The 25,194-nt window shown below is 36.8% G+C and overlaps 2 protein-coding genes across 2 annotated transcripts in view; one reads left to right on the top strand and one right to left on the bottom strand.

Moving 5' to 3' along the window:
- Nucleotides 1-25,194, bottom strand: part of ralgps1 (Ral GEF with PH domain and SH3 binding motif 1) — a 120,215-nt gene that overhangs the window by 38,603 nt on the left and 56,418 nt on the right. Inside the window, exon 8 of the mRNA XM_053503553.1 lies at nt 22,462-22,588. Coding sequence (XP_053359528.1) covers nt 22,462-22,588 — 127 coding nt within the window. The remainder of the gene's footprint in view (nt 1-22,461; nt 22,589-25,194) is intronic.
- On the top strand, nt 3,297-19,110 carry angptl2b (angiopoietin-like 2b). The gene is made up of 5 exons (XM_053503563.1): nt 3,297-4,031; nt 10,048-10,929; nt 14,301-14,494; nt 15,468-15,738; nt 16,987-19,110. Exons 2-5 carry the CDS (start codon nt 10,074-10,076, stop codon nt 17,184-17,186), a joined length of 1,521 nt encoding a protein of 506 aa, XP_053359538.1. The 5' UTR covers nt 3,297-4,031; nt 10,048-10,073; the 3' UTR covers nt 17,187-19,110.

Raw genomic sequence — 25,194 nt, 5'->3', positions numbered from 1 at the left:
ATAGAGGAAATATAGCTAAATAAAAATGTGAAAGGCCCAAAGGCCCTGCAATCTTCTATGATTTAACCGTAGAATGTTATTTTGTTAAACAGTAGAATGTTATTTAACTGCAATGAATGAAATGTCCTTTTGTTCGGCTTCTGTTAAAGAAATGTCAAAATGTACATACACTATATGACCAAAATTTTGTAGACACCTACATATAAATGTATTTTTCAGTTATAATCTTTCTTCTAAAAAGACTTTCCATTAGACTTTAGAACATGGCTGTGAGGATTTGTACATTCAGCAACATGAGCATTGTTAAGGCCACCCACTAATGTTGAAGGAGAAGGCCTGAGGCACAGTCCGCATTCCAATTCCTTCCAAATGTGTTCAGTGGTCTGGAGGTCTGGGCTCTGTGTAGGCCACTTAAGTTCTTTGACTTCAAATTTGACAAACCATGTCTACATTGGTGGTTCAGTGGTTAAGGCTCGGGTTACTGATCAGTTGGTCAAGCTGCTACCGTTGGGAATTTGAATAAGGCCCTTAACCGTGAACTGCTCCATGTATGCTGTATAGTGACTGACTTCATAATCAGCAGGGATATGTTAAAAAAACAAACAAAAAACAAACAATTTCACTGTGCTGTACAATATAATGTATAAGTGATAAAGCCTTATTCTTCATGAACTCTACTGTGAACACAGGGGACTGGTCATGCTAGAACATGTAAGGAGCCCGAAATTACAGTGTGGGGAAACTGTTTTATACAAAAACATGCTATTATACTGTGTTCCAATCTTGGGAGATCCATATGCATGTTCGGTAGTCATGCATTCACAATCCTTTATAGTGTTTGAGGGATGGGAGCTCATTTTACTTTAAATACATATAATAATGAGACCACAGATCAGTTCTATATTTAGAAAATGCTGGCATCATCAGTAGCGGCCCGCAACAGTTTTTTTTAGTTAGCAATAGAAACATCAGTAAACTACAGTGCAGTCAAGTGTTTCATAATTATGGGATTTGGCAGATGTGCTTATCCAAAGTCTCCATCAATAAACACATTCTTAGACTGGTTTATTAGGTCAGGGACTAAGAGTACTAAAAACACACAACACACGAATATCCAAAGTTCCGATTGATTGATTATAGACCATTTATCGCCTGGCATCATTCTCCAGAACACTTACACATAGATAACTTCCAAACTTCCAGACAACCAATTATGCCTCATGTGATCCTGTGGGAAGTTAACAAAAAGTATATACATACATATATATATATATATATATATATATATATATATATATATATATATATATAAAAGAACACTTAGTTCTTGTATATTTGGACTTGCTGGGTCTTTTGGGAATCTTAGGGAGTTATGATGTGAATAGCAAATAAAAAAAAAAAACTTAATATAAAATATACTTAATTATACATAAAAAATTAGTACATCTTATCCACAACTACTGACCTAAGCTTTATATTCTAAATGTGGCTTTTTTGTTTCTGTGTTCTTTTTTTATGTCCCAAAATTAGTGCAAAATAACTTTACGAGCAGTCATGCATACAGTAGCTGTCCTACTTTACACATCTTTGTAATGCGCCCCAGTACATACTTTCCACATAGCACTTTACTACTTCTTTATGACAAGCCATATCAGGAAAAAGCATATTATTTTTTCCCCCCAAGTACCTCGGGATCACAGATATTTTCCTTATCCATGTGTCCAAAGTGCTTTAGTACATACCCACCACACAAAACGGCAGTTCTTCATAACCACATCAGGAGGTAGCATGAAATGATCTTTAAATGCTTCTGAAGCATGGGTACTATATGCTTTATATCCCCATCAACACTGTAAAAATATCCAAAAAGTCAATTTGTCTAACCAATAAAGTATTAAACGACAAAAGAAAAGCTGTTGGCTTGTTCATTTTCAGATTGATTGCACCTTATCCACCCCATTCATCAATGGCAACAGCATATTACATATCTGGATGGTGGTACCATGGGTGGTTTTAGTTGCGTTACTGGGTTTGCTGGGAACGCCTCAGCGCCAGTGTGTTTGTGAAATATTCCTTCAACCAAATTTAAACTAAACTGGTCTTGTGGTTAGAAACTGACACGAATTTTAAACTGCTTTATTATTTAATTTCCATTTATTAGGCATATACATTTTAATAATTAATTAATTGCAATGGTTTATTTCACAGTAACTGGTTTCAAAAGTTTGAAACAAGTTTACAGTAGGTTACGGACAGGCACATTTTTGTAAAGCACACGACCAAGTGATACTTTGTGCGTTACAAAAAAAAAGGATGCATTGTGCCACCTGTATGTAGGAATACCTAGTTTTAAATCACTTGAGCTTTAATCATTAATCAAATTATTTGGATGAATATCTCTAGCGGAATTCTGATTCTTGCGTGATTCATGTAGACACGAATATTTGTATTATCAGATTGCTAAAGTGCATGTAAATTCCCTGATCAGATTCTCAAAACTGAATGTATTTAGTTAAAAGATTTTTAGGTACTTGTAAAGCGGCTTGCTTTTTCCATTAAGCTTGTCCGCCTGGGGAACATCTAATGAAGGAAGGTCTCTTTATGGGTGGGAGGAGGGGTGCTGGCACGTGGGCTGCCTGCAAATACCCCAACTTACTGCTATTTCGGGGAATTAAGGATTTTAACAGCACCAGCATAGCCTTTGGAGGATTTATGAGCTCTGATACTATCAAGGGCCTAAAGTCTTTATTAATGCTAAAGACATTTAGTATTTTGTGGAGGATATTGGCTTTATATACAGAAATAGCACTCAATATGTTAGAATGTTAAACAGGCAAACTATATGAAAGGTAAGGAACCATCAAACCACTGAGGTTGAATTGAATTTTAATCATCTTTCAACGCAGAATCACAATTTTCCCTCCAAAATAATGTTGCCTCTAGTTACAAAGCTGTTCTCATTGTCTTCCTTACCAACTCTAATCCAGTCACTGAGACTATAGAGGGCATTAATTTTTAATATTTCTTTAGCACCTTCATCTGACAGCCAACAGTACAGGAATAACCACATAAAGAGTAGAGGTGAAGGGTTGGGTGTGCATGTGTGAGTGATTGGGGTGTGTGTGTGTGTGTGTGCATGAGAGAGAGAGAGAGAGAGAGACACTAGATGGGTGGGGGATATGTATCCTGCTCGTAGATGCTGCTGTGCCAAGAGGCGGGGACCTAGGCAGAGGGGTGGTACTATCAACTGTTTGTTGAGACATTGTACCAGAACAGTTTTCCATTTCAGAAAAAAAGAGAAACTTAAACAGAGCTCACGTGCACTAGTATGACAGAGGTGATGTATTCATCTCAGAGAAAGTGACCGGACACACACTCCCTGTCTTACCCCCACATGCTGGTTGATCCTGGGGGATTCTCATGTCTCCTCAAAGCATTGAGGAACTTCAAACAGCTGCTCCTTCTCGCTACGGTAAACCTGGAGAACATCTAAAACAACGTCTTTTCCTCTTATGTTCTTTTTGGAAGGCATCCTCTTTTCCCTGACAGTACAGGGTTCCTCCGGGATCTCACATTAGAGGATCTATTTCCAAAACAAGGACTTCTGGTTCAGCTCACATGTTCTTGTAACCACGATTTCTGGATCTAAGTCAAAGGCTGCTGGGTCTTATTTTCATCTTCAGTGCACATCCCACATGTAATTCGTCTCATCTAATCAACTTTAAAGTCTTCAAGAGGATTGTAGAGTGTTTAGGACTGTCACAGTGTTAACAACTCCAAACAGACAAAGCTGATTAATTGGAGGCTTGGGACCAGAGACCTGTCGTCATTAACATTTGGGACACATACCAGGAAACAGCAGGAGATTTACACAGCGAGAGGAGACAGAGGGAGACTGGGAGAGGAGAGAGGGTGAGGGGAATCCTAGCGCTATCACAAGCTGTAATGACTAACAGATAGACTTTGTAAATCATCCCAAATACGTCTACTGGACACTGAAGTACTGCTGCTAAAGAAAGTGAAATTATCTGGTAAGATTACCACTTTGTTCTCTGAAAATGCCAATCGGTCAAAAGTCACAAACATAATTGCGTCTTGCTTTAAACAATGGAAGGTTAACAACCTGCTTGTATTTTCTAATTGCATGGTGTTTACCTAAAGCAAAAGTCAAGAAGTATGAAACCAAGAGGTTGTTGTTTGGATTTTGTGGTTTGAGTGATTCTGTAATGAATATTATTAATTTTTAGGCTTTGCCTTCCGATAAGTAGCTAATTGAAACTGAAATTCAGTCAAATGCACAGGACATTTACACACTGGGATGTAAAAAAAAAAAAAACAACAACAACAACAACGACAAAAAAAAACTTGAGGTTATCTCGTCTGTGTTCAAAGGAAAATCAATGGTGAACCACAGACACAAGGATTACAGGCTCTGGGTGACGTGTGCTCTGTATACAGTAGATACACACTTTTTCAGTACAATATGCATACAGTACATATGTGCACATGGTGTGTGCATAAATAATGCTTGGCTCATATCGAGATCTTTTTTCTTGATGTACAGATGTCAAAAAAAAAAATTCGCAAGGTCAAAATGATTAGCAGGAATCCACCACCACCACCACTAACTCCACCACACACATAACATTTTACATACATGAACAACAAACTAGCCAGAGCCAGGCAGTAGTGTCGACAGTGCCCTCCAGTGTGTGTTGTGTCTTCAGCAGCATCATCTATTGTCAACTTTAGATTTAATAGAATAGAAACCAATAGTAAAAGTGAAGACAAAAGCACAATTTAACACTAGTACAGTGGGTCACCTAACATTTAAAAAAAATAATAATTATTTAAGGATTAGACTCTTGGCCTCATAACAGTATAATTACTCTAAACACAGACCAAGTAGATTAAAGGTCTTTGAAAAAGAAACTGAGAAAGGAGATCTTTGTGGTTTAAAACAGAACAAGATGAAGGTGCTGTTAGAGACCATTTCATCCCTCAGGAAGTTCTGTCCAGCTGCAGTGTTGGAGATACAAGGGTGGGGGTGGGACGAGAGTACTGAGTTAAGCTTTGTACACTTTGCCAGACTTCTATCTGGCTAAGGGGGTTTTAAGACTATCGCAATGGCTTATCAAAAAACAAACAAAAAAACAAACAAACAGCGTCCTATGACTTGAAGTGTCCATGCAGAGGTATGCAGCTGGTGATATACTTTATCAGCTGGTATAGTCACATACATCTCACAATTTATGGATGCATTGTTTAAAAAAAAAAATTGTCTCTTAACAGCAGGAATAAGATCAGGCAGAATTCATGATATGTATTTTTTTTTGTCCCTTTCAGGAGACAGACAAAAGGGTAAATTACATTCTTGTAAGACTGATTTGTGCCTGGAGTTTGTCAGATATCAACAGTGAACCTGGAGCAAAAGTGTGTGAATGGAAGAGAGCTTTGAGCTTTCCCACTTAATCCCGAGCCGGTGCAAGATCATAAAAATCGAAGGGCCTTCATTAGGAAGGTCATTAGTTTTATTTATTTTTTTACTTTAAGTTACACAAAAGCGACTTGTTTGTAGGTGGTTTCTAGACTCCATACAGTAGTTAGTCTGTGCTTCTTTGTAATTAATCATAGAATCTCAAAAATTGAATAATAATTAGTTTAGTGTTGACGTGGACAGCTTTGAGCGGTCACTACTGTAGCGCTTGTAAAAAGCTCTTAGACAAATCCAACCCTGTACACTGAACTACTAGGTAATATGTTTATTATGGAAGTGATGGCAGGTTCAAACCTTCTGTAGCCACAATTTATGTGTAATTTTGTGTATCTGGTGTACACAAAAGTATCTGGCAACACATCAAATCTTGCACACTAACCTAATACAGAGTGCTTTAACTGATGCACTGAGTACGATGTTTATTATAGACATGCACAGCAGATATATATCACTGTTACCAGGTGAGAAATCCTAGCAGCTCTTGACAAGTCTCGACAGTTTATATCAAATTATAATGTGTAGTAAGTACCCTATGCACAACCCCAGAGTAATTTTTTTTTCCATTCAAATGTTTCACTATGGTGTTTGACTAACCCTAAGAATCTCATCAATGTACTGTGCTTCTTCTGTAGGTGTTCTGCAAATGTCATCCAGGTTTACACCATTCATGAGAAATTTCTTTACCAGTCCCGGTTTGACTTGAACACCCCTCATATAATATGGCATTTCTCCTTTTGCAATATTTTGGCAGCGTGAAATGCGTGAGCCTTTTATAATCAGAAAGGGGAGGAACTAAACCATTTTCAGCTGATTCTTTGTCTCAACTGTTTTCATCAGGAATTTAAGACAGCAGTGTCACAAGAGGATCTGAATGATCTTTTCTTTGGAGAATTATATCGATAGTCAAGTTTGTTGGTGATTTAAGGCACGGGAGTCAGAGTTACGTGACCAAGATACATAAAACAAAATAAATTAATTAATTTAAAAAATCAATTCTGTAAAATTAGGCAGGTTCTGATTGTGGGAAAGCCCCCTAATAGTATGAGGTCACCGAGCCAGAAGCTTGAGTCTCTTCAGCTCAGCTGCTACATGTTTGTGTGGGTAGGGACGGGATCTCAGTTTGCACTAATGAGCAAGGAAAGCATTTATGGAATGCCATGCTCAGGTTAAAATGAGAGGAGGCAAAGTGAGAAAGGGGGGGGGGGAGAGAGAGAGAGAGAGAGAGAGAGAGAGAGAGAGAGAGAGAGAAAGAGAGCAAAAACTAGTAGTTATTCCCACTCAACATCTAATTACTGACTGGAACACAGCTGCACAGGTACCTTATGCTGAACTAATGGAATTTTCTTCCGTTCTCTGGTCGTTCTCTAGACATTCCTCAGACCAGGTTGAAGAATTTTGACTGAAAGTTTTAGTTTCACAAAAAAAAAATTCTAGTACTTTCCTAAACTTTTAAAGAGTTAAAACAAACCTTTCACAAAATTTCCATAAAGCCTGTTTAAGATACTTGCAGGTAGTCTGTTACTGAGAGAGTGTGAGAGAGAGAGAGAGAGAGAGAGAGAGAGAGTGAGAGAGAGAGAGAGAGAGAGAGAGAGAGAGAGAGACCACCACACTCTGACCTCCTTATTGTGAATGCTTGTACAAGTAGGAGAAGGGGTAGATATGATTCAATTATTTGTTTACAAAATCTTTTTTTAATATTGCCTTTAGAGAATAACATCTGCCCTAGAATCCTCTGGTTTTCCACTATTTGGAATCGCTGTGTATGAAGACACACAAAAACACTGTATCTACAGTTGCATATGTCCACACAACTTATAGCTTAAGTTTGCAACTTAAGGGTTCCCCCTCCACACACAAACACACACACACACACACACACACACACACACACACACACACGCGCACACGCGCACACACGCGCACACACACGCGCACACACACGCGCACACACACACACACGCGCACACACACAAACACGCGCACACACACAAACACGCGCACACACACACACACACAAGCCAACCACACCCACACAGACAGAGGTCATTTTTCTGAAAGCAAACATGAATCCACATCTATTGAGTTGAGAGTGAAACCCCAAACTTACGTACAGCTAAACACAGGCATTGCCTCAGGGCTGACAGGAAACTGCTGCGATAGTTCTCACTGTTCAATTCAAGTTTCTCCTCCAGATGACTGTTTAACCTATCATTACACATGTATTAGAACTGCTGTCAGGGACTTCCTCCATGTGTCCCATGAGACACAGACACAGACTTCCCGCAAAGGAATGCATCATGTTTTCCATAAAGCAAAAAAGTGGAAAAACTGACAAAATAAGGGATGTTCTTCTGAAAATTATTGTACAACTGTTCAACTGGAGAACAGCGGATAAAAGAAATCTTTTTTCTTTAATGTTTAAATAAAAGATTTATGTTTTTTTTTAATCTCATTAATTCAGTTAACAGCTGGACAAAGATAAGATAAACTTTATTAAATCATTTTATCTGTTTATAACCAGTGATTAAATACTCTATGAGACTCTAAGAGTGCTCTATGAGACTGTCAGACTGGTATAAATTGCAAGCTAGGTGACCGACTGAACGCGACACTAGCTGCATTTTGGTCAGCATCCTTCCTTCCTTCCTTCCTTCATTCAGGCTAGTCGGGGTGAGATAAATAAGGTACACTCACCACAGTTTTTCTCGATCTTGCATGTGTACTTTTCATGTGACACATAGATGTTATCTTAGCTTCATTCCCGGCTATCATAACAATTACACATCTGTCTTTTATTTTATCTTTCTGTTTTTATCCAGATGCGTTTTTCAGAACCCAATCATCTGTAGTAATATTTAATAGGAATATTTGTTTTTCTTTTTAACATTGATTGCATAGAGACTTAATCCATGCTGGCCTTCATCCCAGATTTACAAAGAAGTTGAAAAGCAAAGGCACTGAACACTCCCATTCTTCTCTGTAGGGAGTTCTAACCAGAGACTAAGGTCAAACGTGTCAGTCGTTTGATCATTAAGAAGAAGATGGTTGGCAAACTCAAGTTTACACAACAGCCTGGTCAACACAGTGCAACTTAAAAAAAATTGAAACAGATTGACCAAAGAAAAATATAAATACATAAAAATATACCATATTTACAAAATCCAAGCCAAAGTCTACATACAGTGAAAACTATAAGCATCTTAAAATTTACAATCACATGCATGTGGACAGAGCATTCCGTGCGGGAGAGCACTGCTCTATAACCTTACCCACCAAGATTTTCCATTAAAATCTCCAACAGCATGTTATTCCTTCTTAGAAGTCTCTCATTCACCTCTATTCGTGTGTCTATATTCAGTTTTCCTAATAAGAAACCACTGTCAAGTTAATGTAAAATGTAGATAAACAACAGCGTTAAATACAGTAGTCAAACAATGACAGACTGTGTGATTGCTGTAAGGTTCGGTTGGAAATCATAGGTAACCACATCTGCACTTTTCATCAAAGTGCCACAAAGTGTGATTTAGCCTGAACTGCAGACGGCATCAGACTTTCCACTCTCTGTGAGGTTAATGCCTGAAGTCAAAGATAGGGGGTGGCGTCTGCAAACACTCACTGGTGTGGCAGATAGCCAGGTCAGACCAAGGCCAGGACACCCATACAAACAAATTCATATGACATCATTAAAAACAGTCCTGATCACCTAGCAACTAGAATCAGGCGTCGTATATGGCACACAGTGTGGGCCGCTCGCTGTGGAGCAGGATGTCAGGGATGGACTGGTTATGAGAATGTGGATAAGTTTAGCTTATTATATGAATCTAGACTGTGTTATCTTCTACAGTAAGTATAATAACTCACTGCTAAGTAAACAAACTCTGATTCTTAAACACTGGTCTGTCTCATCTGAAGCTTTAAACAAGCGTGGCTTGATTTCAGCTTCTCCAGTCCGGCCAAACGCTTACCAGACTAGGGTCATGACATGCCACGATCTCCCTACAGGCTAATACTTTCCAACTAGAACCCTTACTTTTTCCCACCTGAGGTATAGGAACCTAGTAATATGTCAGTCCCATCCCTCTGTTGAAATATAACCCATCCCTGAAGACCAGGAGTGTGCAAAACTGCATTAATAATAGAAGCAGCCTGATTTTGGATGTTAAGAAGCTCTCTGGCATGTCTACAATTTAGCAAACAGGCAAAGGTGACACATTGCCCATCTGGAGGAGAGTAAGACACATTATATGGTTTAGAAAGGCATGTGCAGGCAAGCTGAGTTGGAAAACATGCAATGAGAGGATATTACAATGTAGTCAGATGATTGTATCTAAGTTCTAATTTACTTGAAAGAACGTAAGGTTTGGTGCCGGCTGTGGAGCTAGGCAAGTTTCCATTTTTTTTATCTTTAGCCCCTAAGGACATGTACAGACATTTCACAAAAGGAAAATCTTTAACTGCCTGGTTCTAAAAGTTTTACAGGTTTTTTCCACTCTGTACTTTATAATTTCTATCTCCTCATCTCTCATGTCCCACTTTATCTCTGACAACAGCTCACAGCAGGTGTGTTGGTGCTACCATGGAAGTCCGTGCACTGGTCTTGATGGTTTTGCTCCTGGTGTCTGATTTGTTCCCATTACTGGAAGGCAGAAATGGAGTTCAGGAATTCGACAATAGTGATGAAGGCCCAGAGCCTGGATTCCTCTCAGGTTCACGTACTCGCCGAGCCCCAGAAGTTCCTCCCCAGGACAAGTGCTCTTACACATTCATTGTTCCTCAGCAGAAAGTCACAGGTGCAATCTGTGTAAATTCAAAGGAGCCAGAGGCTGTACTGGAGAATCGGGTGAATAAACAGGAGCTGGAACTTGTTAACACTGAGCTCCACAAGCAGAAGAGGCAGATCGAGACTCTACAGCAGCTTGTGGAAGTGGATGGTGGTATCGTCAATGAGGTTAAACTCTTGCGCAAAGAATCACGCAACATGAACTCTCGGGTGACACAACTCTATATGCAGCTTCTCCACGAGATTATCCGCAAGCGGGACAATGCTCTTGAGCTTTCTCAACTGGAAAACAAGATTCTGAACCAGACATCAGAGTTGTTGCAGCTTTCCAACCGTTACAAAGATTTGGAGCATAAGTACCAGCATTTGTCATCGCTTGCAAACAATCAATCCGCTCTCATTGCTCTACTTGAAGTGCAGTGCCAGAAGGCGCCCCCAGTAGTGCCACCTAGACCACTGCCCCAACCCCAGCCACAGCCTCAACCCAGGCCGTCTCCACCTATTAATAAGCCATATCAACCGCCTACATATAACCGCAACAACCAGATAACCAATGAGATCCAGAGTGATCAAAACCTCAAAGTGCCACCACCTGCACTACCCACCATGCCAAGTGGCACTCACAGCCCATCTACAACCAACAAGCCATCTGGTAAGTTCCATCTTTAAAACCTAAAATTAGGGCTAAAATAGTATGATCACTATACACTATAAGAATTATGCTATGTATTTTCTAATTTCTTGATGTACTCGTTTCCTACAGTATATAAAATATTACATGTTATTTCAGTCTGAATACTTGGATCCATGCAAGCAGCAAGAAAATTACTGTACATTAAAAATATTTATTTTACATGACATGACTACTAAACTATATAGTTACTGGACAATGACCCATCCAATGTATTATAAATAATCAAACAACTAGATTATTAAAGAGGCCACAAACGAATTACAGTAGCTTGGTACATAATAACCCCAGAGGGTATACTGCAACTGGTAAGCGTCAAGAACAATAGGACTAGATAACGGTTTGCTAAGTTCCAGGGTGGTAAAAAAACAACAACTAAAAAACTCATTGTACCTAAACTCATACAATAGTTGAACAAATAACCCCAACAACCAAACCTTAAAATAAACAAATTAACTATTAAATACATATTTATTGATCTTCCTAGGGATTTCATAAATTTTTTTTTACAAAGATGCACTTTTACACATTGTCTTCACCAAATCTGTTTAACTCTGCGGAAAGAAAGGGAAAAGTAGCTCAAGTTGTTTAACCTGCACATCTGTCTCCAGTTAACCTTTGTTTACACAATGGTCTTTGTAACATAGTGCAGCCTTTGTGTCAGGTAAGTGGTGCGGAGACTGCCTGCATTTAGGCATTTGTTAAGCCACAAAATTAGTTTTTTTTTGTGTGTGTTTTCCTGTTAACTCTGCAATGATGTAACCTTAGTATTTCTCAGAAACCTGAAAGAGAACCAAAAAAATAATAATAATAATAAAAAAAAAATAATAATAATAATAATTATTATTATTATTATTACAAATAAATAAATAGATCTATGTTTTTTTTTATCATGCTTCAGAGTAAATGACTCTTATAGGTTTATGTATTTTGGGAAGCAGAATAATTTATGTAGGCAATAGACTGAAAGACTGGGGGGAAATAAAATAAAATAGCTCTTGCAATAAGGTGACAAGTAAGAAAAAAGCTGTCTTAAAATTCCCTCTGGCTTTCTCATTAGGGATGTAAATATAAATGTACTATATACAAACTCCTTAAAGATACTTTATGGCAATGTCTATGCTAAAAAAATAAAACTGAATTAATGTGATAACTTGATGTGAGAGTAAGAGACACACAGGACAAATGTTAAAAAAAAGGGGAAACTTACATTAAAGTGAATTTAAAAAGTCATAGCAATTCCTAGTGAAAGCATTCTTAGGTCAAACCTTAATTTACCTTAACTGACTAAAATGTATAAAGAAGACTAAAAATACTAAAATACAGACTATGGAAAAAAAAGGAATAAATGTATACAGTGAGGATCTAGTAAAAGCCACTAGCTATGGAACAAGTATGACATCTTATTCCCGAAAAAAGCATATTTTTGGAAAATGTCTGTGTTGTGGCAACCAGTCCACGCTGTAAAATCCTCCACAACCAATTAAACAGGGGGAGAATTCCGGGAGAAACTTAAAAAAAAAATGCTGACACACAGGTTTGTAAGAAACTCTAGCAGGCTCCTGGATAATAAGCCAACAAACCTAACAGTCTGCTTACATTTGTTTTTATGAATACTAATAGGGAAGGACAAGTAAACTGAGCTAATGCTGAGCTGAGCATAAAAACTTCTTCCACACCTCAGAGTGTGTACAGAGTCTATTTTGCTAGTTTGGAAACATTCATATTCATCACTGATCTTTAGCTTAAGAGACAGCTGTCCATGTTGGAAAGTTAAGGATACAACTGAGTTATAAAATAGTTTTGGTAATAAACAATAAAATTCATAAGAAAAATGCCAAAACTAATACTGGTTGAGTGAGAAGTTTGTACGCAATGATAATCATCAGGTTGTAATGGATACTGGGTTCCAGACCAAATTTAATCAGAATGATGATTAATAAGCTCAGTAATGGCTATTTATAAAGTAATCCAAGGGTAACACCATGAAGAAATACATATTTATTATATTATTTTGACTTTTTTTCCTTATGTTGAGCCTAAAATACAAAAGAACACTGGTTGACATTACACAAAGACACATTTTAATGGTACAAAATGGGTAATTATGGTCAAAGGTCTGTTCGAATAGGACGTCTGCTAAAGCTACAGTATATATTTAGTTCTTCAACAAGGTTGGACCCATTCGTATTTGTTTATTAATTAAAATATTTGTACACTTACTTTTATTAGGTACTTATAAGCTTATTCGGACTTAAATCTAATGCTGACATAGACAAAAGTATGAAAAGAAATCATACTCAAACATTTGTACTGTATTTTTGTCTGTACTTCCCCATGACGCACATTTTCTTTAACAAATTAAGATGGTTCTGCTTTATTTCCCAGAATCAACCTAAACAAACTATTAGGCTCACCAGGCAGTTTAAAAGTCTAAATGAAAATCTGAAAGAAATCTGTTAATTACCTGTTATAATAAAATTTTTATATAAAAAAAAAAAATCACATGACTTTTTTGTCTAGTCTCAATCTGTATGCCATATTTGGGTCATTATTATTTCAAAGGGTATGCATGTTAAAATGGAGTTAACACACCAAACCTAATTTACAATCTGTCAAATTAGAAGAGAATTCCAAAAGCTTATGGTTACGGTTATAACTATGATGATGTGTCACAGAAAAGGAAATGTGTGCTAGTCCTGCAAAACTGGCTACTACAGCTACACTGATTCAAAAAGCAAAAACATATTTTTTCTTACGGAGGCAATTTAGACAGCATGGATAGAATATTATTTAATTAACAAAAAACAAAAAAAAAGAAACTTGGATCATACACGCATCTACATAAATCCATTATACTTAACTAGGGAGCTTTTCAAATAGGAAGTGCATTAATCAAGTCGCACTGTTGCACTGTATTAGATTCAGACTGCTCTTTAACTTTCATGCTGTGCTTGGCCTATGAAATGCAGATATTTTCCAAGGATAGAAATGACAGCCAAAATCAATGATGGTGTCGTGTTGAGAGCTTTACCAGCTAAAGAGAAAAGAAAACAAAGGCATGAGCCACAGTAGATCACTGTGGGCAGCCCACTAAAATAGAATAACCCGTCTCACACCATAGACATCCCAAAACTACAACGTGAGCCCAAGGGAATCCCACTAGAAGAAGTTAAGAGATTTCCTCAAAAGAGTAGAACACTGTTGGAGAGGCTTTATGATTCAAACTATGCGACATGGATAAAGCACTACAAAGTGCTTCACATCTGTTTTTTAAGGTCAGGTGCAAATAATTTATTTATCTTTAGTCATGTAGTCATGTTTTGCCATAGGCCCCTGGAAAGACTGTCTGCAGGCACTGGAAGATGGTCATACTAACAGCGGCATGTACCTAGTGAAGCCTGAGAATACCAACAAGCTCATGCAGGTGTGGTGTGACCAAAAACAGGACCCTGGAGGCTGGACAGTCATCCAGAGACGCATGGACGGCTCTGTGAACTTTTTTAGAAACTGGGAGACTTACAAGGTGAGAGAAAATATGGCTACATCTTATTAGTATTGTATAGAAGGGAACTTATTTACGTAAGCACCACTGCATTATGGATCATTCTAAATAATCCTGTGAACACTTTCATTGTGTTAGCAATGCAAAACCAAAGCTTTCACTTACTTTGAGCTGAATACCAGTAAAGTAAGTAATTAAAGTAAGTAAAATATTCTTTGATTAGAGATAACTACTTTCTGATGTTATGACTTTCTTAGTCAATCTATCATGAGCAACAATTTCTGACTACATATTCTGACTCACATAATCTGGACCAGAGGGTATTCAGCATCATGCCTTTAAAATCAATTCACGGCGAATGAAGAACATATGCTAATCAGAAATCGCCATACTCTAAATAGCAAGTTATTACTTAATTATGCCCTAAATATCTAATGGTATTATTACAGGGAAGAAACTATAACAAATCCATATAAAACATTTACTTAAATAGTCTTGAACAAGAGGCCTAAGCCTTGCAACAGTGGTAAATTTATAGTGGACCTCACACACAAAAATTATTATGGATTTTTATCCATTTTATCCATTCCAGAATTAACGATGGACAACTGACAAATTAGGTCTGTAAGACATGCTTGATCATGGTGGAAACACAAAATACAAGCGTGCAAGGGGAGAAGGATTTTTATAATGATGAAAAGCATATGCTGAATGATAAAAAACACATGTGTGTGAAATGGAACAGGGGAGGCTGAATCTTTAGAACCACACTATGCACATCCAAACAGATCTAAAATATAATTTCCTACACTTTATGTGTTTGTTTGTTTTTTTGTTGTTATTTACAAATAATACAAGAAAACAATATGTATTAAGATATTCTAATTCGCATATCATATATTTGGGTGATCTGTCTATCTGTAGTGCATGAAAATGGAAAGTGTGCACTATATCACAAATTGTGAGACTAATGCCCCTTTTTTTATTCTCACAGCAAGGCTTTGGGAATATAGATGGAGAATACTGGCTTGGGCTGGAGAACATTTACTGGTTGACGAATCAGGCTACCTACAAGCTTCTAGTGACCCTAGAGGATTGGGCTGGGCGCAAAACATTTGCTGAATATGCCAGCTTTAGGCTGGAACCTGAGGCTGACTTCTACAAACTACGGGTGGGACGTTATCATGGCAATGCTGGAGATTCTCTCACCTGGCACAATGGCAAGCAGTTCACCACGCTGGACAGAGATCATGATGCATACACAGGTGGGAACTAAAGTTTATTGGTTTATATTAAGTGAACCTTTGATTTATATTAAGTGAACTTTTTCTCATGCCTCTATGCCCATAAACAACCCCCTCATTGTGCCTCCTTTTTTCCTATACGGTAACACTTCCTATAGTCCATTCCAGACAAATATACCTGCAAATAACTCGTTTCCACAGGGCTCCTTAGCAAAAAGCTTAAATATGTTCTCTTTGCTGATAATATACAGAAAGCTTCAGATGTAGAGCTAAGCGTAGAGGTGCAATAAGGGTTTAAACAAGCAGATACTTAACATCGTTTTTTAAAAGATTCAAATGTTTCAGCAACAATTCTTTTAACCCTAACTGATGTGTATCTCCTCTTTCTTTAACAACAATGACATGTCCTGGAGTTGGATTAATAACTGACCAATACATAATTAAAACCTGAAAGGACAATGATGAACTGCCATCTTCACAGGAGAAACATATTAGCAAAAAAAATCTTAAATAATCATTCAAAGATGACTTTTGTTGGTTTCACTACGATTTTAACTTTGGAAATGGAATGAAAAGGTCATGTAGATTGATGAATTCATGTAGATTGACCCAATTCCAGTGTGATGGGTGTGTGAGGGTAAGAAGCAATACACCAATCATGCATAGTGCCCACTGTATAAGCATCTGGGTTGGCTTCAGTTTGTCAGGTCCAGACTCAGTCAGCTGACTACCCAACCGTACTGAATAACCAGGTTATCCCATCAGTGTATTTTTCCTGCCCTTAGGGCACAGGCACATTCCAGGATGACAATGCCAAAATTCATTGGGCTCAAAATTGTGAAAGAGGGGTTCTGGAGGCATGAGGGATTATTTTCACGCATTCTTTTTCAAAAGAATTGGCCACTACAGAGTCCTGACCATAACCCTCTTTGAAAGTACTTGGGATGTGCTAGAGAAGACTTGTGGTCCATTTTACCTGTCATTAACACCAGATCTCAGGGAAATGAATGCAAACGAAATGTGGCATTACATTATATAAGGCTGTTAAAACAATATAAAGGCTGTTAAACATATACAGTATAAGAGAGAACATCATGTTAATAAGCACTGCAGGGGCTTTTCATGGGTTTTTTTAAATTTAAAAATAGTAAGCGACTGGTGTGCAAAGCAATATTCTACAATTTTTTTAATAATGCATATAATAATTTCTTTAAAAGGAAACATCTATGTATCTAAATATACATAATACTTATGCTTATTTTTTCTTAGGTAACTGTGCGCATTACCAAAAGGGCGGCTGGTGGTATAATTCCTGCGCTCACTCCAACCTGAATGGAGTGTGGTATCGAGGTGGGCACTATCGCAGTCGCTACCAGGATGGAGTGTACTGGGCTGAATTCAGAGGGGGAGCCTACTCCCTAAAGAAAGTGGTGATGATGATCCGACCCAACCCCAACAGTTTTCACTGAACAGCATACAAATCAGAAGAAAAGACTGAACACTATCCCTATAGATCCACAATCGTAGTATATAGTCTAAACATATAAAGAGTCTAAAATGGTTAGATTTGTGGTAAAAGGCAACTTTGGGGTAAGAATTTCCCCTAAATTTCTCGTCATCAAGGAAAACCTATGGCCTCTTCCACTGTGTGGCCATTTTGAAAAATTATTTCCAATATAATTTTAACTTTGTTCACCCAAAGAACAAAAACACAGTTTGCCCTCATGTATAATTAACCGTCTGTTAATATGGAAGAGATGACATATATTTTTAGTGGCCTTTTAAATATGTGGTAGTACAGCAAGAAACAAGTGCTTTCAAAGTAGTATTATATGTGACATAAGACACAAGATGCGCAATCTGATGGCAGACAAGTTATACTCTCTACCTTATTGTAAAGCAAAAAAGAAAACAATCCTGATAAAATAATTAGTTGATTATTTATTTTAATAACTACAAATAACTGACCAATTTCTTACACAAGTCAAAATGTGCCAACACTCTGGCTATAAAAATTATTGTAATTAACTTTTAGAAAAGAAATACATAATTTTTGAGATAATAAGGTTTGAGATATTCTTTCATTAAAAAATGTTTAAAGCGGAGCTGCGCACCATGAACGCACCGCAGTCTTTACTTCACCAGAAGTAAATCTTATTCTGCTTTCAGGAGACCAAACAGGTGAAAATCAAAGATCAGGATTATGGGGGGGATGCTTTAACACTTCAAAATAATTTTTTGGTAAGTGTGCAGACCTGCATTGTCATCCAAGATCATAACGTGCTTGTATTGCATTTCTCTGCGTTTAATCTCAAGTTTAGGCTATAGCTCTTCAACAAGCCCTGGAACGAGCACTGATGATTGTTAAACCTTTTTCCTGATAAGGTTCCAATACTGGACCTTGAGAATCTGCATAGATATCTGCAGTACTAGAAACAAACTAGGCTAAAGGGTCATAAGTAGTATGATCAGAAGCAGATGCTTTTCCACTCTCAGTATAACTGACAATATCTGAAACTGTTATTGCTGACCTCCTGAAAAAGCCAGAGAATAAATGACAAGAACAATAATAATAATAATATTAATAATAATAATGTGGCTAGGTTGAGTAGGGTAGTTGATGCTACTTTAAACCACAGGAATAAAAATTCACAATGAACCTAGACTCGGATCACAAATCTAATGAGCTGTACTTGTGGCACACCGTTTTGGTGCCATTTTAAAAAAGAAAAAAAAAGAAAAAAAAAAGAAACCTCATACATTCGGTACGTATTTATTCTTTCTTGAATTTTAAAGTTACATTTAAGTACTGTACAGTGCTGCAAGAATTTTATACCAATATAACACAATAAAAAAGTTATATATTGTTCAGTATTACTACTGTAAAAATGAAATCCAATATTTTAATGAATAATATGAATAAATAAGAAATTTATTAGGGATGAATACACTCTTTATAGAGCAACAGTATGAGAAAATAAATCTTAGGTACTATAAAAAGCCTTACATAAGACCCAGGGCTGTATACATTGTCTCACCTCTTGGTAATATCACTTCCTGGCCAACTTCCTGATCATAAATCTTAAAATAAAATTAGGTTTGTACTATGTCGCTATAAAAAATTAGGTTTTCTTTGTTTTTATTAAAGATATAACTACATGCCCAGATTTGCTTCTGAATAATCAGAAAATTGTACATAATGTACAAATTTAAATGTTGGTACCAATGAGACCCAGCATATTTCTGTATATATAATTTTGGAGAAAACTGTTTATACTTCAAGTGTAACAAATGTACCTGCAACATCAAATGGTTGCAATAATAAACAAAAATGTACAGCCTGTTGTACAGGTATATAATGAGATGTTTTGAATGGAAATCATATTGTAGAAACGGTGTTGACTGTGTCTGATTAACTGATTGGTTGTTTATATCACTGAATTTAGTTATCAACTGTCTATCTAATAAATAAAAAAAGCCATAAGTAACCAAAAAAAACAAAAAACGAACAAACAAAAAAACAACAACAAAAAAAAAACATCTTGGGTGTCAATACCTAAAGGCTGATTTATGCTCCCGCAGCAAGTCTACCCTGAACAAACACAGACCAAATACAGTACAGATTATTAGAAGAAGTCTGTAAATATTCTTTTTTGTTGCAGTAATTTCAATAAAAAAGTAACATAACTTTTCTTTAGCAAAACCTAACCCTTTAACTTTCGGTCACCATTAACATTGATTGTAGTATATCACGGGAAATTGGCAAGCAACCATAGCAGTGCCACAGAAACCCCATCACCATCTAGTAGTTGGGTGGTGTAAATGCAGAATGACACAGACACGCCAGCATACAAGTATAAATTCTATGATGTAGGCCATGTGTAGAGCCGAAGTAGAAGCATAAACACTTAAAGGTACAAGTGCACTGCATGTGGCACATATAGCCCTCTGCTCCAAGTCTATATATCTAGGTGGGTGATTAATAAACTGCGTCATTTTAATATTTGACTACAGCTGCTACTTCCTGGGAACTACAGTTGGTATATATTACAGGCAAGCCAAGTGTGCCTTCGGTGAGCCCTGATCCTGCCTGCCTGGTGAAGGTGTGTGTGTTGGGGAGTGGGGGTTGGGGGTGGTTGAACAGAGCACCATTATTAGTATAAATCAAAGTAGACCAGCAGCAATTCCATTCTGCATGAATGAGTTAGGGAGAGGAATAGAAGTGACATGAAACAAGACAATGCTAAAAGGAGGAAAGGAAAAGTTATAGAGATGTCACAAGAGTGTGTAGCAAAGCCTGACGAAAGATTTAACATATTTAACGAGCCCATTGATTCAGCTCAACTGTGAGCAAAGCAGCTGGAGACATTTTAATGATTCTGCCATGCTGACTTTGATGAGTAAGCATGAGTAATACTCAATGAGCTGAAGTCGTTCAATGAAGGCATTCATCTGTTGCGTTGCCAGTAATCTCTACTGAATTTCCATGGGAGATTAATTCATCTGTAAATCCTTGCTTACTTGGATCCCTTTAACAATATGTGTCCCTCTTAGTCCTTTTCCACAGACACACAGTGTAAATACCATAGACAAGTGTTGTGTGTGGGGTGTTAGAAGACATTACTTATGACATAGAGAAAAACGATATTAGTGTGATTTATCTGCTTAGTGCTTCAGTGTAATTTATGGAATGGATTTACATCTGGTGTTCAAGTACAGTGAAGCCCTGGATTGCGAGCATAATTTGTTCCGGAAATGTGCTTGTATATCAATTCAAGGAGGGAGCCACTGGGTACGACGCGCACACACACACACACACACACACACACACACATACACACATACACACATACACACATACACACATACACACATACACACACACACACACACAAAACTGTGTTTTTTCATTTATTCTCACAAGTGTTTTTTATTTATTCTCTACTTGAATAAGTACACAAAGTACAAATCCTGAGTCTCTCTCTCTCTCACACACACACACATACACACACACATACTTACAGTCTTTTCTAAAAACTGTCAAAACATCAACACTGCTGCATGTTATCTACAATATGAAGACCATATCTACTAAATGGAAGAATTTTGAAAAGTCAGTTAGCAATAATGACATCATGAAAAGCTTTGATGTTAATTATAAACTACTCTACAGTGCTGAAACCATTTACTGTCTTTGATTCATGGTGTTATGACAATAGAACCATTCAGAAATGAGAGATACAGTACTAAATCCATTCTGATACATCTGTCCTCTGAGAGTAATATCACTTCTAGACTAGATGCCTTGCTTTAGCTGTTTTAGTAACTTTGTTAGCACTGGTATTTAATGTCCAAGTTATCCCTATGTAGACGCACAGGCAACAAGTTGCATGAATTCTAATCTGATCATTCTCATTCACGTTGCATGACCATCTTAGGACCTCACATGAAATGCCTCAGATCCGTTTTGAAAAACATCAGGTCTGTGTGTTTAGAAAGCTATACAAAACCAGGTCTGCGTCATATTAAGACAAAAACATCAGGACTGAGTCACTTTCGGCTGGTAATAAAAACCTAGTCTAAGAGAGACTTTTTTTTTTTACTATGAAATGACTTGAAATGCTTGTAAATCAGACAGTAGTATGACGAAGCATGCCATTAAGTTGTCCGTCATCTAAATTTGTGTATGTACAGTATTTGTCTGTTAAGGAGAGGCCACATTGTTGTTATTTAACTACTTAGTGTTTCAGTGCAAATAATAGAATGGATTTACAAAACCTAGTTCATATCCAGTGGTATGTGGTATTAAAGTTAAGGTCTTTATTATTTTGTAAACCAAAAATTAAATAGCGTTTAATATTCTTACTGAACTTATACATACGCTCACTTACTCATTGACACTCACACCTGTTCACGCTCCAACAAATTGGCAAAACCTCAACACTGATACATTATCTAGAACATGATGACCATATATACTGAATAAAAGACTTTGGGGGGAAAAAATAAACCTTTTTTTAAAACAAGGACATTAATAAAAGTGACCACTTCACCCTCCTGAACCCATTTACTGTCTTGGGTTTATGCCGTTATGACAAGAGAGTCATTAAAGCATAATAAAGTGGATCATGAAATGATCCAGACTGGTGATTATTCATGTGTAATGACTGGAAATCAGTAGTATAACATAAAGCATGACTTTCTAACCCTTTCTTTTTTTAAATATGGATAACAAAGAGGATTTTATGGCAATGGAAATTTGGCTGACAAACAGTGTATAACAAAGCCCCATGGAAACGAGGCAGCATAAAAGTATAAGTTCCCAATAAAAAGGGACAAAAATACTTTTGCTGGCACTTAAAATCCAATAAAGCATGATCTATTATTCGAGTTTAAAAGATTAGGGCAAAGTCAGAAGTAACTACCAATCAAATTTTTTAAAGCTGGTGAAAAGCCTAGAATATTTACAAGCACTTTGACACGCATGATTTAAAGCAGAAGAATCAAAGAAGGAAACTGGAAACCGATGAAAAGAAAAATTATGCTGAAGTATATACGAGTGTTAAAAACCCAGGAACTACATAGTGATTTAAATCCAACTGATTTAAAAAAAAAGAGCAAAAATTAAAGTTAATAAATAAATACAAACATTCTGTGCCACATCATTTTAAAAACACACGTCTTCGTGGTGATAGATTTTCATAAGAGGCATCCATGACACATCAATATATTTGTTCGACTTACCCAGATATGGGATGCAGGGAACCATTTTGAGGGATTTGATGTGCTCCCTCATCCGAGTGTAATTCTCCTCTTTTGATGTCAAGAAGTCCAGCTTCTCAAAAGTGGTCTTGTCCTTTCGACTGATGAGCTTTTTAAAAGCAAAGCAAAAAGAAGTGCATTGGCTTTGGCTAAACAGGTTTTTTTTTTCATAACATTTTCTAGTAATAAAAAAGCAAAAATGCTTTTGCTAGTGCTATAAGATAAATGTTTATTATACAGTATGAGCGTAGCATAGCTGTGTGTAAGTGAGGAAGACAACAGATTTTTGTCCACCAAATTAACTTTTGCATAGTTATCTCCAACAATCTAGAAACAATACAAAAACAGGACAGAACTTAATATCTATAATAGAGTGAATAATGGCCAGTGAAATGAGCCTGGTATCAAACTGAACATGAGAGAGAAAAAATACATGCTGGAAACATACCATATTGAAATACAAACCCTTGCTCTTTTTCCACTTGTCTTTATCAATTAATCAAGCAAGAGACTTTTTTTTTTTTTTTTTTTAGAGTTAAGGGTAGAATTTCTTTAAATGTAATTACCTACTGTATTGCATTTCAGTTTCATCACTGTGCTGCAGTCATGCCAAACTTAAATGCAATTGCTGTTCAAGTACAGCTGTTAGCTGTGCTCATGTATGTGGTACAGTATGCGTGATTATTATTTTAATATATAAAAATGTGACCAAGTCTTAGTTAAAGTATTTTTTGATCACTGTTTTCTACATCAAATAATTCTCAATAATAATTTGCTGGGTTTTCACAGACTGAGTTACAAATACACCAATCTATATAAATAAGTGTATGCATACTTTTTGTGCACAAAACTCCGTTGTAGCACAGTACAACTGCAGTACTGTGCAGCATGCACTTGACACTGCATCTTAAACTTGACGAGCACAGACTGCTATTTTACTTAACAACAGTAGAAGGAGTCTACTTAAAACCTAAAGAAATGCTTAGAAAAAAGCAGCAGGATGAATGTGCCCAAAAAAACATACAGTAAAGCAACTCCATTATGTAACTCCACTTCTACAGAAGAGTGAAATCTATACTACTACTCTCTGTAATGGCAGATTCAAGATTTGGGACCTAACTAGTGAGGATAAGATGACAAAACCCACTGATCGGCATCATTTTGCTCCTATGTTTAATATTATTACTATGGACTCCTTTTTTTCCCCTCCTCACTTGTATTGTACTGCATTCGTCTAAATGCACATCATAAATATTAATAATGCCTTTATATGTTGTGATGCAAATAATATGATTCACAGCAACCTGGCTCTTTAAATCTTCGATTATTCTCAGTCATCAAAATGCACAACTGCTATTTTTCATCTGGAATTATTGGCCCAACCTGAAATATTTGAATGGACACCATCCTGAATTCTTTCCTTCACCGCTTTAATGGAAGATGGAAAAAGAGGATGTGGTGGAGTGCTGTGCTTACTTAAAATGAAAAGAGAAACAGTGGGAAGAAACTATGGTAAGAAAATTAAAATGATCTATAAATCAAAAAGCTCTTACTCTGTGTGGAAAGAATAATATTATGACAATGCTTAAAAATACAATTTCAAACATGAAGAGTAATACTGTTATTTTGTGGTTAGATCTTCCAGCATAGTCTCAGATTGCACATCGCTATGGAAACTGCTAAACATTGCTATATAATTTTGCCTGTGAACTGTAAGCAATTATAGACCTAAACTGATTAATACAATTTTGACAGTTTTGACAGTTAACTAGATTGATTTAAAAAGTCTAATAAACTTGTTTAAAAGTGCTTGCATAAAAGTGTTTAATTTCCTTACACTTTCATATTTAAACGCACACTTTTATATTTCAATTGTTTAAGATGGGTAAATCCAGTACCACAATGTCCCTTGAACCCATGTCACACTGAGCCCCCCCCCCAAAAAAAAAACGCCATAGAAACCAGTAAGGACATAGTAGACATGTTGATACATTTTTATCCATTAACAACATTTGACAGCATTCTGGGTATCAGAGAAGGAAAGTGGCATACTGGAAACATGTTTTGTCAGCCAATAAGTAAACATTTAAAATAATTTTTGGAGAAACAGCTGTCGTGTTCTTCGAGTCAGAGAGAAAAAGTACAGTGCGCCAGTGCCTTATATCATGGCATGGCATTAATACAGGAAAATATGTTCTTTTAGAGCAACATATGTTGCCGTACAGCATCTTTCTCAGAGACATCCCTATATTTTCCAACGTGTATAATGGAATAATAGCAGAATTCTTGAAAATTGTATTCAGTGCCCAAATGATTAAAAAGTGTTAATACCAGAATTAGAGATGTTACACAAATCACAACTTCCTTGGAAGATGTTTCAGCCAAAAATGTAAAATTAGTGCACATTTCCATAAACAATTTTCCAACAACAAATTTCCATACTGTCCCAAATTTTGGGGAATTGGGTTTGTACAAGGCACACAATGTACAGGGGTGTACTTTGTGGTTCCCTGTTTCAGGCTTAGCAGTTGATTGTAAAACATTGTTACTTTTCCTGGACTAAGGGTGATGGAACTTTTCATAAAAGTGCTGCCTGGTTTGCCCAAACTTTTGTGGATTCTTTGCAGTAGCCCGAATACATGGGCTTTTCAAAAGACACTAAGAATAAATGAAACCCTTTCAGCATCTGTAAGGTAGGCAGTGGGCTGGCAGCTC

This window comes from Clarias gariepinus, chromosome 9 (genome assembly GCF_024256425.1).
Source record: "Clarias gariepinus isolate MV-2021 ecotype Netherlands chromosome 9, CGAR_prim_01v2, whole genome shotgun sequence".
Classification (NCBI taxonomy): Eukaryota; Metazoa; Chordata; class Actinopteri; order Siluriformes; family Clariidae; genus Clarias; species Clarias gariepinus.
Note: the sequence above shows the minus strand (reverse complement) of the source record. Positions and strands in the feature narration are given on the sequence as shown.